Raw genomic sequence first — 13,106 nt, forward strand, 5'->3', positions numbered from 1 at the left:
CTCTGTGGTTACCATGAGGCTATATAATACGTCTGGTATTTAAAGCAGTCTACTTGAAGCTGATAACAACTTAGGTTCAAATGCTTTCTAGAATTCTATACATTTACTTTATCCCACTCTGACATTTTATGTTTTTGATGGTACAATTTACATGCTTTTATCTTATGTATCCATTAACAAAGCACTGTAGTTACAGTCATTTTAAATATCTTTGTGTTTTAATTTTCATACTATATTTTAGAAGTGATTTACTCACCAACAGAATTAGAATATTCTGAATGTAATGATATATTTACATTTACCAGTGAGATTTATTCTGACATGTTTCTCATTACTTTTACCATCCCTCTTTTCAGTCTGAAGACGTCCCTTAGCACTTACTGTAAGGCTAGATTAGTGTAATTGATGAACTTCTTCAACTTTTTTGCTTCATCTCTTGTTCAACTCTGAAGGACAACTTTGCTGGGTACAGTATTCTACGCTGGCATTTTTTCCCCTTTCAGCACACTGGATATATCATGCCACACACTTCTTGTTTGCCAATGCTGTGCTAAAAATCTACTCATAGTTTTACTTGGGTTTACATAAGGCACTGATGTTCTCTCGCTGTTTTTACGATGATCTACCTTAACTTTTGATAATTTCATTATATGTTTTGACATGGGTCTGTTTGGATTCAACTTACTAAGAATTTTCTAGACTTCCTGGATCTAGATGTCTGTTTCTTTACCCATCATAGGTAAGTTTCAGGCATTACTTCTTTGAATGAACTTTCTGCCTGCTTCTCTCTCCTCCTTCTGAGACCCCTACAATGAAATACTGGCCCACTTGATGGTATCTTACAAGTCCCTGAAGGTATCTTCAGTCTTTTTCATTCCTCTCTCTTTTTGGTTCTCTGTTCGGATGAATTCTCCTGTCCTGTTTTTGAGTTCACAGATTCATTCTTCCACTGGATCTACAATGCTGCTGAAATCCTCCACTCAGTTTTCCAATGAAATTATTGCATTCTTCAGCTTTGTGACTTCTATTTGGTACTTTCTTATATCTTCTATCTCTTAAAATTTTCACTTTGCTATTGCATTATTCTTCTGACCTCAGTGAGCATCCTTAGGAATATTATTTTTGAACTCTTTTTCAGGCAAATCATTTATGTCTCTGCCACTAGGGTCTGTTTCCAGAGTTTTCTATTGTTTTCTTTTATTAAATGTATTCCTCTTATTTTTCATTTTGCTTGACTCTATGTGTTTAGGAGAACAACCTTATTGTTCAGCCAGTCCTGAGTTCTTGGTTCTCACAAACTTCTGTGAACATCCAAGATGTCTTCTTTCTTCTCAGTGGTTCCTGGAAGTTGAGAGTGTGCCAAGACCTATCAGTGTCCCAAAGGCAGAATCTCAGTCAACAGCTTTTAAAGTACACAAGTAAACTTCTGTCAGGGAAATACTGGGAGCTGGGCATTTCCATGCACTTCCTCTGTGTTGAGCCCTTTGGGGATAGCCAGATAAGAAGTGCTTCTTTATTTGCTACTGTCCTGTTCAATCCACAAATGCCAGTCCTGCCAGCCATCAGACATAGGCAATCAAGGTATGTCCTCTGGGTGACAGTCACAAAAGCTGAAATGCCAGACATGTGCACAAGCCTCTTCTAGGAGACATCATCAACCCACAGCAATGTAGAGAGAGAGCGAGAAGATAGCACCTGCTGGCCTCCCAGGTCTCCAAGGAGAATGGCAGTCAGCAGCCTAGATGTGTGATAAATTAGAACCTGATCCTCAGGCAATTGTGCGGTAGTTTGAGCATTCTTTGCCTTTGAGCATTGCCTTTTTTGGGGACTGGAATGAAAACTGACTTTTTCCAGTCCTGTGGCCACTGCTGAGTTTTCCAAATTTGCTGCCACATTGAGTACAGCATTCTCAAACATCATCTTTTAGGATCTGAAATAGCTCAACTGGAATTCCATCACCTCCAATAGCTTTGTCCATAGTGATGCTTCCTAAGGCCCACTTGACTTCACAGTCCAGAATGTCCGGCTCTAGGTGAGTGATCACACCATCGTGGTTATCTGGGTCATAAATCTCTTTTTTGTATAGCTCTTCTGTTTATTCTTGCCACCTCCTTTTAATATCTTCCTCTTCTGTTAGGTCCATAACATTTCTGTCCTTTATGGTGCCCATCTTTGCATGAAATGTTCCCTTGGTATGTCCAATTTTCTTGAAGAGATCTCTAGTCTTTCCCATTTTATTGTTTTCCTCTATTTCTTTGCATTGCTCACTGAGGAAGGCTTTCTTTTTTGTTGTTGTTTTTATTTTTTTTTTTCATTTATTTTTATTAGCTGGAGGCTAATTACTTTACATCATTACAGTAGTTTTTGTCATACATTGAAATGAATTAGCCATGGATTTACATGTATTCCCCATCCCGGTCCCCCCTCCCACCTCCCTCTCCACCCCATCCCTCTGGGTCTTCCCAGTGCACCAGGCCCGAGCACTTGTCTCATGCACCCAACCTGGGCTGGTGATCTGTTTCACCATAGATAATATACATGTTTCAATGCTGTTCTCTTGAAACATCCCACCCTCACCTTCTCCCAGAGTCCACAAGTCTGTTCTATACATCTGAGTCTCTTTTTCTGTTTTGCATATAGGGTTATCGTTACCATCTTTCTAAAGTCCATATATATGTGTTAGTATACTGTAATGGTCTTTATCTTTCTGGCTTACTTCGCTCTGTATAATGGGCTCCAGTTTCATCCATCTCATTAGAACTGATTCAAATGAATTCTTTTTAATGGCTGAGTAATATTCCATGGTGTATATGTACCACAGCTGAGGAAGGCTTTCTTATCTCTCCTTACTATTCTCTGGAACTCTGCATTCAAATGGATATATCTTTCCTTTTCTCCTTTGCCTTTCACTTCTCTTCTTTTCTCAGCTATTTGCAAGGCCTCCTCAGACAACCATTTTGCCTTTTTGCATTTCTTTTTCTTGGGGATGGTCTTGATCACTGCCTCCTGTACAACGTCATGAACCTCCGTCCATAGTTCTTCAGGCACTCAGTCTATCAGATCTAATCCCTTAAATCTATTTGTCACTTCCACTGTATAATCATAAGGGATTTGATTTAGGTCATACCTGCATGGTCTAGTGGTTTTCCTTACTTTCTTCAAGTCTGAATTTGGCAATAAGGAGTTCATAATCTGGGCCACAGTCAGCTCCTGGTCTTGCTTTTGCTGACTATATAGAGTTTCTCCATCTTTGGCAGCAAAGAATATAATCAATCTGATTTTGGTATTGACCATCTGGTGATGCCCATGTGTATCATCTTCTCTTGTGTTGTTGGAAGAGCGTTTTTGCTATCGCCAGTGCATTCTCTTGGCAAAACTGCTAGCCTCTGCCCTACTTCGTTTTGTACTCCAAGGCCAAATCTGCCTGTTACTCCAGGTACTTCTTGACTTCCTACTTTTGCATTCCAGTCCCCTATGACGAAAAGGACATCTTTTCTGGGTGTTAGTTCTAGAAGGTCTTATAGGTAGACAGCATAATAAAAGGCAGACATTACTTTGCCAACAAAGGTCCATCTAGTCAAAGCTATGGTTTTTCCAGTAGTCATGTATGGATGTGAGAGTTGGACTATAGAGAAAGCTGAGCACCGAAGAATTGATGCTTTTGAACTGTGGTGTTGAAAGACTCTTGAGAGTTCCTTGGACTGCAAGGAGATCCAACCAGTTCATCCTAAAGGAAATCAGTCCTGAACATTCATTGGAAGGACTGATGCTGAAGCTGAAACTCCAATACTTTGGCCAACTGATGTGAAAAACTGACTCATTGGAAAAGACCCTGATGCTGGGAAAGACTGAAGGCAGGAGGAAAAGGGGACGACAGAGGATGAGATGGTCGGATGGCATCAATGACTCGATGGACATGTGCTTGAGCAAGTTCCAGGAGCTGGTGATGGACAGGGAAGCCTGGCTTGCTGCAGTCCACGGGGTCACAAAGAGTTGGACATGACTGAGCAACTGAACTGAACTGAACCTCAGGCAACAGCTTTTATCATATGCAAATAAGCCTCTTTGGGAGAAAGAATGGGAGATGTTTTTGTCAGCTCACTGTGGGCTGAGCCCTAGAGGAATAGCCACAGGGAGTCCTGGTAAGTCTGTTAAGAACTATATCTCTGTTTGCTAAAGGCTGGTGGCAGGACCGACTGGATGTACATGAGTTTGAGCAGGCTCCCGGAGTTGGTGATGGGCAGGGAAGCCTGGCGTGCTGCAGTCCATGGGGTTGCAAAGAGTCGAACACAACTGAGCAACTGAACTGAGAGTCTGGTGGGTCTCATAAACACAAGCCCCTTTGGCTTTAAGAGCTAGGTGTTTGGGGGGCTAGTCCTTCCAGTGAAAGTTTTAAAAGTTGAGGGGCTACATACTGGATCCAAATCCTCTGCTCCTCACAGAGTAGTTGGGAGTTACAAGTTCCCCACTGATTGCGTGTTGCTGAGCCAGGGTGGGGTCTATGGTGAGGCTCTCATACATTCACTAAGCAAGTTAAGACAGTCCAATTATCTTTCATATAAAATAGATAGATTGGTACCATATCTGAAAAGTTTACTGGCATCAATTCAACAAGGCTAAACATTTCTACAAAATGTGAAGTGAAAAAAAAAAAGATTCAAAAACATTCAACTAATTTCCAGAAAAAGAATCACTACATACTTTTAATACACTCTACCAAGTGAAGAAATCAGGTAAAGAGAAAATAATTTAAATAAATGTACTATACAATATTTTCAAGTTTTGCTTTCTATCAAATATAGCAAGCACTGCAAAAAAAAAAAACAAAACCTGATCGTAAGACTGGGGTAATATGGCCTTATTATTTACAACCTAACTAAAATATCAAAGCAATGTTAGATTGACTTTCATTAGTTATGCCTCCAGTGCCATAAATCAACAAAAATAAAAATAGGACTTCCCTTGTGGCTCAGTGGATAAGAACCCACTTCCCAACATAGGGGACATGGGTTCGATCCCTGGTCCAGAAAGATTCCATATGCCAAGGAACAACTAAACCTGTGCGCCACAACTACTGTGCCCACACTCTAGCACCCACAAGCTGCAGCTACTGACGACGGTGCTCCTAGAGCCCGTGCTCCACAACAAGAGAAGCCACTGCAACAAGAAGCCTGTGCACCACAACAAAGAGCAGCCCGCACTCCACACAACTAGAGAAAGTCCACGTAAAGCAACAAGGACCCAGCACAACCATAAATAAATAAATAATTTTTAAAAAATAAACAAATGAGGAAAAAGGCCCAAAGAGACTGAATTAAGGTCAAAGAGACTGAATATGTCCCTGTTGGACAAATCACAAGGAGAGAGGGCCAATGTGCTCCAGACCTGAAATGCCAACTACTTAACTTGATCCTTGCTAGCTAGTCCTTATGAGGCTAAAAAAAAAAGAAAAAAATCCTTTTAATAGCATTTATAAATATTTTATTCGTGCTACATAATGGAAACCTGTAACTTACACCCACCTTTTTCCTCATAGCAGTTTCCTTTTCCACAGACTGTCCCCCACCCCACCCCACCCCCGGCTGAACTTCTGTGACAACGGCTGGTGACCCTTCCCTGTGAGGATTATCAAGACGTCTGTATCCACAGCATTTTCATAAAAGTTCACTTCAACAAGTCTTTCTTTCATCATTACTAGACAACCAGTTAAGAGATTTTCTCAACTGAAAACATGATGCTATAAACAGAACGGCCTATGAGCTGAAACATGTGACCTTTCCCCTCCTTCCAAGCAGGTTAGCAAACCTGCTCCAGGCAGCAACCATAGGCCTTCAGGAAGTTCAGTAAAGCTCCTCCTAGTGCCAACAGAAAGTTTTCCAGTCTGATGCCCAAGACAGACAGCCCTAATCACACCAACCGCACTCTTAGTATTTCAACACAGTAACTCTGAAAGAATAACCACAAAACAGACATCTCTCAGTTATCACTTAGAAATCACAAGAAGAAATCAACTATTTGCATATTGCTAGAGTTGCTTCAGTCACGAGCAAAGGACATTCGAATCCCTTTAGATTCCTTTCCTGTTTTCTCAAGAGACTATGACATTATTCTCATTTAAGGGTATTTAATAACTTCTTCACTCTGGGCATGAGGCATTCTGTCTTACTTAATGTCAAAAAAAAAAAAAAACAATAACAGTGAACAGCATCGATAAACTCACCAGACTATATCCATCCCACTGAATTGGTCACATCCTTCTAGTCTCCCCCCTGCTCCTTTATTCAAAACAGGTCTCCTTCTCCCATTTCCACCCCTGGACATGGACAGCGATTATTCTTAACATCTCAGTCTCTACTGGGTCTTCTCTAATATTCTCTAACTCATCTCACTTTTTTCTCTGGGATCTCTTTTAGACACTGGATCCCAATCAAGCCTGATCAAACACTCTACTGCACTCCTGCACACATCCTGCTGGCCCTCTGTAGCTTAGGTTCTATGGTTCTTCACACACACACCAGCCAGTTTCAGGCCTGTGAATCCTTGCTCTCGCCAACTACAATCACAAAAGCAATCTCAATACTCTTGATTTCTACTTCCCTCTTTAGACATAACTCACTCAAAAATAAGAACAGTCATTTACTTGTATTAACTGTCTAAGATAACACTTGGAACACGGTTACTAAATAAAATTTGATAAACCCAAACAACCAATCTCCATTATGGAAAAGAGTTACATAAGCTGAACTGAAACAGTTATGTTATGACTGAACAGTGGATGCTCAACTTAGATGAACAAATCCATAAATCATCTCCAGAAATTATAACTATAAATTATAACTATGAATCTATAACTGCTCATCAGAATTACAATTCTATTCTATAAATCTTCCTTCCCACATAAATAGATATTTTTAAATTAACATTTTAGGTATTTGGATTTTTTAAGAAAAAGAAAAAAAAAAACTTTTATAAAGTATTTAACCTTAAAAGCTTCTTCCTCTTTGCTGAACTTTCTGGAGTCTTGGGAAGTTTTGTCTGTTTCTTGGGTGTCTGCAAAATGGTTTCTGTAGATTCTACCCTCAGGTTTTTTCGTCTCTCTGTAACCTGTCTTCCATCTGATCCAAAATCCACGTGATGTTTGTGAGAGGATTCTGAATCAATGAGCAAGATGTTCTCAGAGCCATCATCTTCTTCACTATCTGATGAATACTCTAAAATCTCAGTAGGATTTGTCTGAAAACAAAAAATTAAGAGAAATGCAATTAACTTTGGAGAATTGTTTATTCAAATCCATATTTATACCATGCCTATTATTCTACTCCCATATGATTATATTCATTGAAATAACTTTGCAGACATAATATCTGTATCTTAAACTTCTTTCTTGATACAAAATCCAAAGTAAGCAAGCCATATACCCAAAGAAGAGATTAAACCAATTCTAAGCCAGACACTATCTCAAAGAATCCACCAAACCCAGTACAAACATTTCAATCTTCCTTCAATAAACTAAAAGAAATGTGCCACACATTTGTCAGTCTCAAAAACTGAACTAATAACATAAACCTGAATGCCACTACTCCTTTAACACCTACTGGGAAAAAAGTAATCTTTTGATTCTGAATTTTAATGTGGGGTATAATAGTAATTTACTATGTGTTAAAACTCAAATTTTCTTTAAAACTGCCTCTTCAGATGTAACCCACTTAATTGACCAAAGAAGTCTCTAAGGATAAAGATGAAAAATTGAGTTTTCCCATATAATTCCAAAGAAATATTTTCCAGAGGCAAGTTTGAAATTGCTAATAAAATTAATACACAGAAATCACTTGCATTCTTATATACTAACAATGAAAACTCAGAAAGAGAAATTAAGGAAACAATCCCATTCACTATTGCAATGAAAAGAATAAAATATTCAGGAATAAATTTACCTAAAGAAACAAAAGACCAAGTATACAGAATAAAACACTAATGAAAGAAATCAAAGATGACACAAACAGATGTAGAAATATACCATGTTCTTCAATTGGAAGAATCAATATAGTAAAAATTAATATACTACCTAAAGCAATCTATAGATTCAATGCAATCCCTATCAAACTACCAATAGTATTTTTCACAGAACTAGAACAAATAATTTCAGAATTTTTATGGAAATACAAAAGACCCCAAATAGCCAAAGCAATATTTAGAAAGAGGAATGGAACTGGTGGAATCAATCTTCCTGACTTTAGGCTATACTACACAGCTACAGTCATCAGGATAGTATGGTTCTGGCACAAGGACAGAAATTTAGATCACTGGAACAAAATAGGAAATCCAGAGATAAATCCATGCACCTATGGACACCTTATCTTTGACAAAGAAGGCAAAAATATACAATGGAGAAAAGACAGTCTCTTCAAAACATGGGGCTGGGAAAACCAGTCAACTACATGTAAAAGAATGAAACTAGAACACTTCATAAAACCACACACAAAAAATAAACTCAAAATGAATTAAAGACCTAAACCTAAGACCAGAAACTATAAACCTCTTAGAGGAAAACAGGCAGAACACTCTCGGACATAAACCACAGCAAGATCTGCCATGATCCACCTCCCAGTGTAATGGAAATAAAAACAAAAATAAACAAATGGGACCTAATTAAATTTAAAAGCTTTTACACAACAAAGGTAACTATAAGAAAGGTGCAATGACAACTCTCAGAATGGGAGAAAATAATAGCAAACAAAACAACTGGGAAAGAATTAATCTCCAAAATATACAAATAGCTCATGCAGCTCAATACCAGAAAAATTAACAACCCAATCAAAAAGTGGTCAAAAGACCAAAACAAATATTTCTCTAAAGAAGACAGACAGATGGCTAATAAACACATGAAAAGATGCTCGATATCACTCGTTATTAGAGAAATGCAAATCAAAACCACAATGAGGTATCACCTCATGCTGGTCAGAATGGCCATCATCAAAAAGTCTACAAACAATAAATGCTAGAGAAGGTGTGGAGAAAAGGGAGCCCTCTTACACTGTTGGGTGGAAGGCAAACTGGTACAGACACTATGGAGAACAGTGTGGAGATTTCTTAGAAAAACTGGAAATAGAACTACCATATGACCCACCAATCCCACTGCTGGGCATACACCTGAGGAAACCAGAATTGAAAGAGACACATGTACCCCAATGTTCACTGTAGCACTGTACAATAGCCAGGACACGTAAGCAACCTAGATGTCCATCAGCAGATAAACGGATAAGGAAGCTGTGATACATATACACAATGGAATATTACTCACTATAAAAAGGAATGCATTTGAGTCAGTTCTAATGAGGTGGATGAACCTAGAGCCGATTATACAGACTGAAGTAAGTCAGAAAGAAAAAGACAAATAATGTATATTAACATATATATATGGAATTTAGAAAGATGGTACTGATGATCATATATTCAGGGCAGCAAAGGAGACACAGATGTAAAGAACAGACTTTTGAACTCAGCAGGAGAAAGCGAGGGTGGGATGACTTGAGAGAAAAGCAGTGCAACATACGTATTGCCATATGTAAAACAGTCGGCTAGTGCAAGTCTGATGCATGAAGCAGGGCACCCAAAACTGGTACTCTGGGACAACCCAGAGGGATGGGGTAGGGAAGGAGATGGGTTCAGGATGGCGGGGGGGGACACACATGTATACCTGTGACTGATTCATGTGATTGTATGGCAAAAACCATCACAACACTATAAAGTAATTATCCTCCAATTAAAATATATTAATTAAAAAATAAATGCAATAAAATAAAATCCTCTTTTCATCACACATCAAAAAAAAAGAAACTGGTCCTATGCCTTTATTACCCTTTTAATGTCTTGTTTTTCAGAATGTTCTATTAATTTGTGTTTTTGTGCTATCTTGATAATTGAGGGAAATATCATCAGGGCATGGTGGATAGAACTGTTATGTAATACAATATAATTATAATATAATAATAATATGCTTGAGAGCATAATAAATATTTACCTTTGGAATTAAAAAAAAACAAAAAACAGGAACTATGTTAGAATGAGTCACTGAGTCTTTTTCCTAACACTTCCTATACTTTCTTCTACTCAAATTTCTGAACTACCAAATAAGTAAGAATTTTTGTTTTGAGCACCAGATTATAAAACAGGACTTCACATCAAGAGCCAAAACTGGGGCTTCCCTGGTGGCTCAGTAGCAACGAACCCGCCTTCCAGTGCAGGAGAAACGGGTTGATCCCTGGTCCAGAAAGGTCCCACAGGCCTCAGAGCAACTAGGTCACGCACCGCAGCTCCTGAGCCTGAGCTCTACAGCCCGGCAGCTGCAGAGCTGAAGGCCACACACCCGAGAGCCAGCGCTCTGAAGAGAAGGCACCACAGTGAGAGGCCCGAGAATCTCAACCAGAGAGTAGGCTCCCTTGCTGCAACTATAGAAAAGCTCGCACAGCAGTGAAAACCCAGTACTGCCAATAAATAAATAAGTAAATAAATGGCAAATCCTGGAGAGAAGAATCAAAAAAATTCTTTTGTAATGTTTTCTGTCTTTGCCCAGAAACGTGCTAAAACGTTTAAATGTGGTAGATATTTTCCTATTACCTGATTTAGCAAGTTACTCTCATTGTTTTAATGTCAGCAACAATTTATCCTTCAACATTCTAATTTTCCAGTATATTAGTAGCTGCTCCTAATTTAACACTACACTAAATTTTTAACTCATTAAATGTAAACTGTACATTTAGTTGAATGGGTTCTGTACCCCATCAGTTCATACTGTAGCTACAGGGACCCTCACAAGGAGCCCTTCCTATTGATGGTCAGCTTGGACTGTGTCACTGGCACTGTAGCAGGCACATGGACACACGTCAATGAGGTTATCACTTGTGGGTATGTGTGTGCGCATGTGCACTGGGGTGGGTGTGTGTGTGTGTGTAGGTTAGCATTACAATTTTCATCATTTACTAATCTACACACAAGGCAAAAGATTTATCACATTTGGCCTTTTGAGAATCTTATCGTTAAAATCTTTTTAACTTAAAAAGGACTTCACCTATTCCCACATCTCAAAAGTTTGGGTAGTCATCTGTTATCAGGTGCCGTTTAAAATATGAAAAAGTAAATGAAAAAAGTGTCAAAAGAAGAGCTTCACCCCATAATCCTCTCCACAGGCTCAACTGTGTGCCCACTTTCAGTTCAGTTCAGTTCAGTCGCTCAGTCGTGTCCAACTCTTTGCGACCCCATGAATCACAGCACACCAGGCCTCCCTGTCCATCACCAACTCCCAGAGATTACTCAAACTCATGTCCATCGAGTCAGTGACGCCATCCAGCCATCTCATCCTCTGTCGTCCCCTTCTCCTCCTGCCCCCAATCCCTCCCAGCTTCAGGAAGGAGTCAACTCTTTGCGTGAGGTGGCCAAAGTATTGGAGTTTCAGCTTCAGCATCAGTCCTTCCAATGAACACCCAGGACTGACCTCCTTTAGGATGGACTGGTTGGATCTCCCTGCAGTCCAAGGGACTCTCAAGAGTCTTCTCCAACACCACAGTTCAAAAGCATCAATTTTTCAGTGCTCAGCTTTCTTCACAGTCCAACTCTCACATCCATACATGACCACTGGAAAAACCATAACCTTGACCAGACAGACCTTTGTTGGCAAAGTAATGTCTCTGCATTTTTAATATGCTATCTAGGTTGGTCATAACTTTCCTTCCAAGGAATAAGCGTCTTTTATAATTTCATGGCTACAATCACCATCTGCAGCGATTTTGAGGCCCAAAAAAATAAAGTCTGACACTGCTTCCACTGTTTCCCCATCTATTTCCCATGAAGTGATGGGACCAGATGCCATGATCGTAGTTTTCCAAATGTTGAGCTTTAAGCCAACTTTTTCATGCTCCTTTCACTTTCATCAAAAGGCTTTTTAGTTCCTCTTCACTTTCTGCCATAAGGGTACTGTGTTACTAAAATATTCAGTTACTACAGACTGCTCATCAGGGGCACATGTTCCCCCCAACCCTGCCCTGCCAGACCCAGCTTCTGAGTAAACATTAAGAACAGGCCACAAAAACAACCACAGTAGTGGACGCTGAAAACTAAGTTTCTCGACATGAAATTTTGGGATATTATTGAGAACTCCTGATTTAATTCCATGTTTTTGCTCTGGAATGTCTTTTCCTTCAGTACTCTAAAGTTGTGCACTTCCCGCTAGAGCAGGGCTGCTCCGGGTCAGCACTGCTGCCTTTTCACCCTGGATAATGTTGGGGCTGTCCTGTGCACTGCAGGGTGATTAGCAGCATTCTGGCCACTACCCACTAGCGGAATGAGCACTGCCCCTCCAAGCATGACTGTCAAAGTCTCCAGGCGTCCCCCGATTGAGAACCACTGTCCTAGAAAAAGGTCAACAAATAACCAGCTACATGTGGCCTGTGCCAGGGACTCACGTGAAAAACTCCAACTGTTGTGGATACAGGGAGGTCAAAATGAAATAGTCACAGAACAAACTGGTGGAAGTACTGCAGCAGAAGTGTTGTTCAGGCTGCACAGGAACAGGTAAGAGAACAGAGCCAGCTGGGGCACAGGGGGAGGGGAAGAAGGAAACAGATGCCACTCGAATCAGGATTGGCTACCTAAGGCTGAATGCTAACTGTAGGTTATTAGGCAGAGAGAGAAGGAAGTACATTTGGGGACTAGGAATAGCACGACCACAAATAGGAGGCCAGAAAGAACAGAGCACATGCAGGGTAATCTACAAGAAGCAGAAGAGAGGGGTGTCGAAGGCCGAGCAGACCACAGCAGGGCATGCTGCTTTACTCTGAGGCCCTGGCAAGCCACGGGCAGTTTTACCAGGGGCAAGCCAAGGCGCATGCTGGTGTGGAGAGATCACCCAGACAACATTCTGAAGAACAGACTCTACCATGGGCAGGTAGAGACAGCAGCTAGCAAGAAGTCTCCTCCATAATCAAAGCAAGAGATGAAGATGTGAGAGGCAGCAGGAGGAGACAGAAGCAGACTGGAAAGAAAATAATGAAGAAAATGTAACAATACTTGAGGACTCCCAAATGTCAGAAATGAAAGTGAAGGCAGAATAA

General features: G+C 40.1%; 1 protein-coding gene across 6 annotated transcripts in view; it reads right to left on the reverse strand.

Annotated features, from left to right (window-relative positions):
- SPIDR (scaffold protein involved in DNA repair) overlaps nucleotides 1–13,106 on the reverse strand; it is a 265,133-nt gene that overhangs the window by 162,468 nt on the left and 89,559 nt on the right. For all 6 annotated transcript variants that reach the window (XM_070477068.1, XM_070477067.1, XM_070477066.1 and 3 more), the window contains one exon: nucleotides 6,983–7,233. In XM_070477068.1, the coding sequence (XP_070333169.1) occupies nucleotides 6,983–7,233 (251 nt within the window). The remainder of the gene's footprint in view (nucleotides 1–6,982; nucleotides 7,234–13,106) is intronic.

The sequence above is a fragment of the Odocoileus virginianus genome, chromosome 15, assembly GCF_023699985.2.
Source record: "Odocoileus virginianus isolate 20LAN1187 ecotype Illinois chromosome 15, Ovbor_1.2, whole genome shotgun sequence".
NCBI lineage: Eukaryota > Metazoa > Chordata > Mammalia > Artiodactyla > Cervidae > Odocoileus > Odocoileus virginianus.